We start from the raw sequence: 5,621 nt of genomic DNA, 5'->3' as shown, positions 1-5,621 counted from the left end.
CATTCTGCCGTTTATGAATATACTGGAGCATGGCAGAAAGTGCCTTTTGAAGAGAGACAATGCTATGTAAGAAGTACATAGAAAATGTTAGACATGTTTCAATTTGCTGTCCTAACCTTGTTGTAGAATATCAGCGAGGCTGCAGTGCAGTATGTCACAATATGGACTTGGATCAGTCTGGGCAACTATTTATGCATCCGGTACATTGTTTATATCAGGTGCAGCAAACTTTATTTGAATTTGGACCATTTAAATAGTGGATGTACAGAGTAAGATTTGATTTTTATTTTGACATTTTTTAATATGATGTATAAATGGACGTGAATTGTATATTTTATATTGAGATGTACTGTGATAAAAACGTGTTATCAGTGTAAAAGGCTTTTATCACAGGCTTATTCATCTAATGTTTTTTTAAAAAAAAATATTTTATTTAAATTGCACAGTTGAACATCATCAGAATAAATTCACAGTCATTTAGATAGTATGGAACACGTGATTTACTAACATTTCGTCTGCACTGCTGACATTTTCGGTTCTATCCCTTAAGTATCAGCGCAAGCTCCCCAAATGTCTCTCAGTCTGCCGGCGCTAGGGAGTAGGCTGGAGTAAGTTTCTTCCTGATCATTTGCCCACACCATATCATGTGTCTAGTCCTCTGTTGAGGGTGGGATTCCCCATCTTCCAACTCATCAAAATGGCACGCTTGGCCCAAAGGAGCCCAGTGTTTACAAGTTTACGTTTCACAGTGTTCATTTTGAGTACTCACCCCAACACACACGCAGTTTGATCCCATTTCACGGGCTGCTCCGCCATGTATTACAATGCCTCCCAGACCCCAGACCAATATGCAGAGGGTTTCCCACCTGACCACAATTATTCATCAAATGTTAAGATCTGTGTTGAATTCTCATGTTTGCAAAATAGTCTTTGATTTTATGGAAAGCAGCCAGGAAATCTCATTGGTGATATTTTCTATTCCCTTTTCTTCTAGAGGTATTTTGAAACAGTACTATAGGGGTGTATCAGACTGTTCATCTTGGGATGGAACCTTTTTATAAGAAAATAATATAAATGCAATTATTCTAGGTTTTGATAATGTTCTATAAAAATGCATATTATGTAATGTAAAAAAGAGACAATTTTAGCACAATTAGATAATTTCCACTCTTTCAATAGCTCCTTTTCCTGACAATGCACGCCGTTTATTTCTCAAAGTGTAATGATTTCTTGGAAAGGATCAGGCTCATTTTAAAATCAATTATCTGATTATATATAGAACATAAAATCAAATGCAAATATAAATGTTGCAGCCTGGTCCTCTGGTCCCTTACCAGGTGTGTCACAACCTGATCCCAACCTGATCACCCCTCATAGATCCTATTGTGTACCCTTTAGCTTCCTCTGCATGGACAACACATCGTCAGCATGACCAAGCGGTTCCATGTCATTTCGTCGGGGGATGTTTTTTCGCAGGGTTTTTACAGCACATTTTTTTAAAATAATGTTTGTGGGGTACCCTCTCAACTCCCCCATTGTCTTTAATGTGTGTTCATTCCCAAACACTCAAACACCATATATATAATTTACTAACCCCCCTAAAAAATTAAATGGGTTTTTTTGAAAAAACATACGCTGCAAAAAACCATGCAAAAAAACATCCTGCGATGAAAGGACGTTGTACCGACCAAACATATGTAACGATAATGTATGACTCTAAATCCAAGGACAGTCCCCACCTCTTGGGATACCTCTATTGCTGCTTCTCTCATTCTACTTTTAAAAATACAAAAACACAGCACCTTTGTGTTTGCAATGGTCACAGTTCTGTCGGCCAAGCGAGCTATACAAATGAGCAAATGAGGTTAAGTTCATTATTGGACAATAACACAACTGGGTCCACTGGGACCAATTAGTATTTTGCCACTCCTAAAGGTCTAGCAACTCCCCTTTTTGTCTCTGGATGCCCAGTGCTCTGAGTGGAGGTACCTACAAATGGGCTTCTATGGTCCAGTACACTTGACTATTTACTAAAGGCCTGTCCGCCAGATCCAAGGCAGCCTTTGAGCCCCTTCAAGAGGATACTCTGGGTCAGTACTGTCAGATTCAAGTAATATTGGAACTTCTGAAAATGGGAGAGTTTGACCAGGAGATGTCTAGCCTGTCCCCATCCTTCCAGTCCCCTCCTCTCCTCCAATAAATCCAAGATCACATTGGAGTCTAGTGTTTCTACTGCTCTGACCTTCCCCCCTGCTTCAGCATTGTTAGGTGTTTCACCTCTTTGAGGTTGGACCTGTGACCTTCAATGCCACCACCGCTCCTGCAGCCACGCCTTTCTCCCATCCTACATTTCTGTACCACACACCTATCTTTCTTGTTTTTGATATGCATACAGATTTGGTGAGTGCTTTGAAATGTGTGTCGTTTGTTAGGCATATATGCTTGTTCGAGATGTTTGATAGCTGTGTGGTTTTCACCGAATAATCATGGTACATTTGCGGGCACTCTTTTAAATTTGCCATAGTGGTTTTAAGTATTGCTATGATGGCAATATGGACAGCTTGGAGTCTGAGTTAATGGCTGTTCCTGCAATGCTGTCTAAAGATGGTTGCATTTTATTTGTTTTAACTTTTTGAGGTCAGTGATGGAGAAAACTATCATACATGGAATCAGCAGATGACGGCAATATCAATGTTTTTATCGATGACTTGAGTAATATTATTCAATCGAGCATGCAGCCTGCATTCATAGCCATTTGTTGGGGCTTCAACTCATGCTTGCTTAAGTGTCAGTTCAGGTCTCATTGCTGCTCATGTTGCTCCAGGTAATGTGAGGGATTATCTCAACCTTATTTGTTGTTTTTCTACACCTCCACAGGGTCCTGAAATAATACGCCCTGATGAAGGCAGATGCATGCGAGAGCTGTAAGACCGCCGAAACGTGAACAGCTGGGGCATCTCTACCCAGTACCACGTTGGCAAAGAATTATTTTACCGCTCAAAGACCCACAGGTTGGGCAAAACTGAAGCCCAAAGAAAATAAATTTAGCCAACCCTATGGACAAAGGATCAGTTTAGACATACCTATCCATACAGGGAACCAAGGGAATCTTGGTAAGGAAACTAGAAAGGAACTTCCCACACACTTGGGGGCAGCTACAGTTTGAGTTTCCCCCTAGTTTCGTTGTGTGTTTTTTTTCTCCCCGTATTTGTTGTTTGATTGTATTTAGAAGCACACTTGTTGTAATTTTAACCCTTGTTTGTCAAGTTGCTCTAATGTTTTGAAACAATTCATTTATGTTTTTTCTATCACTCCACACAATGAATCATTAAATTGAATGATCTTTGTTATGTGTATCTACGTATTATACCTTGAAGAAATCAATACAGAGTTTTTAGAAAGTGTACAAATGTTTTGGACTAAATTATTTTTCCGAATGAGTACTTTATCTATGATTTTGAATTTTTCAATGACTATAGGTCAATCACAGGACTGTTGTTTTCTCCCTCCAACCAGCTCAATTTCACTAAGACGAGGACAAATGTTAGCTTTAGTGAATTGAGACAATTTATAGCACACTCGAATAGAAATTGTCGTTTGCTTGCTCCCCCAGAATTTACTTTAAATTAGACTGAATCAAGAGGGTAGAGTACACTTATGGTTTATGGATTTCCTGTTGCTCCTGGGCCTAAATTACCTGAACAGTTACAACTGCACTTAAGAGCAAACAGGTCCCTTCCAGTCAATTCTTTCATCATTTGCACTGTGAAGTACAAAAGGGATGTGTGAAATGCTGGTGACGTCACCTTTAGCTGGCAGCATTTACAGTGGATGCCTATGGAATCTACCTGCTTTTTGCTGGTGTAAAAAGCCAGCGGATTCCATAGGAATCCATTGGTTTTAAGCTACCACGAGAATACCATGCTGGTGTAAAACCACATGATTTTAGGAGGCTGAGGGTAAAGGGGAGGTGGAAACGTAACACTTCCTCTGTGACCGCCTCCACCTTCAAAAACCATGAAAATGTGACAGAGTGTAGATGAAGATGTCAAAACTGGCATAACACCGTTACACATCTATTAAGCTCTGATGTATTTACTCTTTGGGCACTTTGAAAATTTGCTTCATCAAAACTTATCAGTTCTTTTTATTTTCATTGAAAGCTCTGAGCTGGTTCATTTTTTGTTGCAACGTAGAAGCTTCAGAACTCCTTCCCTTATCTGCTTTGTCTTTACACCATAAATAATCGGATTTACCATGGGCGGCCCCATCAAATAACAGCTGGCAAGCAGAATGTGAACATGAAGAGGAACACTGTGACCAAACCGGTGTATTATCGACGTCAGCGAAACTGGGACGTAAAAAGTTAAAATAGCTCCAATATGTGAGACACAGGTGCCAATCGCTGTCAAGCGTTCTTGCCTAGATGCCAGGCTGAAGACAGCCCTTAGGATCAGAATGTAAGACAAGATAATGAACAACAAGTCCAAACCGACGATGAACGAGACAAGAGTCATGCCGTAGATGTTATTAAAAGTTGTATCAGCACAGGCCAGCTTTACAACAGCCATGTGCTCGCAGTATGAATGGTGTATCAAATTGGATCCACAGAAAGGCAGTCTCTTCAGAAGAAAAGGTAGAGGAGACATAAAGGCTACAGCTCTAACGACAACGGCTAGGCCGATTTTACCAATAAGAAGACGAGTGAGAATGGTGGTGTATCTCAACGGGTTGCATATGGCCACATAGCGGTCAAAGGCCATGGCCAAAAGCACTGATGACTCCATGATGGCAAACGAATGCAGAAAGAACAACTGGATAAGGCAGGCATCGAAGATAATTTCTCTGAAATCAAACCAAAGGATACCTAACATTTTTGGCATTGTTGATGTGGATAGAACCAGGTCAATGATGGACAGCATACAGAGGAACAGGTACATGGGCTCGTGGAGTCGCGGATCTACGTAAATAATTAGGAGAAGAGTTACATTTCCCAGAAGTGCAATTATGTACGCTGAACAGAATGGAATAGCAATCCAAGGGTAAAACTCTTCCAGACCTGGAATACCCATCAGAATAAACATTGAAGGCTGGGGGATGCTGATGTTATCAACCCGGATCTCCTGTTGAGGTCCCATTGCATGTTAATTTGCTGATACAATTCTTCCTGTTAAAGAAGTTAAAAAAGAATAGAATTAAATTCTACGGCATGCAAATATACATTTTTATTACATTTGCTTCAGTAAAATGCTACAATGAAATCCACACATGCATACACATAGACAAGCTTTCATGAACTAACTAGTTAATCCTATGCTAAGCTATCTTAGTTTGTTAGGGCCCCACAGCTGCGTTTTTGTGAATGATTAGCAGAGTTATTTCTTTTCACCAAATTTCCCAATGTCCCATCTGCCCATTGCAGACGCAGCGATCATCCATTCGCCCGACCGCATTCAACTTTGACGTTTCATTCATCTGGTGCTTTTTGGTCTTTTGTTTGATGTAGTTATTATTTCAATCAAATAGTTAATCAATTTATAATAAGCTTTAGACTATGTTAAATCAGGAAGAAATCGGTTTGGCTTTATCTCCCAATCATTAGTTAATGGGGTCTCTATAAC

General features: G+C 40.0%; 1 protein-coding gene across 1 annotated transcript; it reads right to left on the bottom strand.

Moving 5' to 3' along the window:
• Positions 1-395: 395 nt before the first annotated feature.
• On the bottom strand, positions 396-5,138 carry LOC138528113 (olfactory receptor 52K1-like). The gene is made up of 2 exons (XM_069639566.1): positions 4,213-5,138; positions 396-441 (listed from the first exon to the last, which is right to left on the bottom strand). Exons 1-2 carry the CDS (start codon positions 5,136-5,138, stop codon positions 396-398), a joined length of 972 nt encoding a protein of 323 aa, XP_069495667.1.
• Positions 5,139-5,621: the final 483 nt, after the last annotated feature.

This window comes from Ambystoma mexicanum, chromosome 7q, assembly GCF_040938575.1.
Source record: "Ambystoma mexicanum isolate Mex_15411 chromosome 7q, UKY_AmexF1_1, whole genome shotgun sequence".
In the NCBI taxonomy this organism is placed as follows: domain Eukaryota; kingdom Metazoa; phylum Chordata; class Amphibia; order Caudata; family Ambystomatidae; genus Ambystoma; species Ambystoma mexicanum.
This window is presented reverse-complemented; position numbering and strand designations above follow the sequence as displayed.

What these genes read in the sequence shown, in the direction of transcription:
- LOC138528113 (XM_069639566.1), bottom strand. Translation starts at nt 5,138, where the DNA reads ATGGGACCTCAACAGGAGATCCGGGTTGATAACATCAGCATCCCCCAG. An exon ending in AAGACAAAGCAGATAAGGGA is followed by an intron (nt 442 to 4,212) that starts AGGAGTTCTGAA and finishes TGTTCAACTGTG; the next exon opens with CAATTTAAATAAAATATTTT.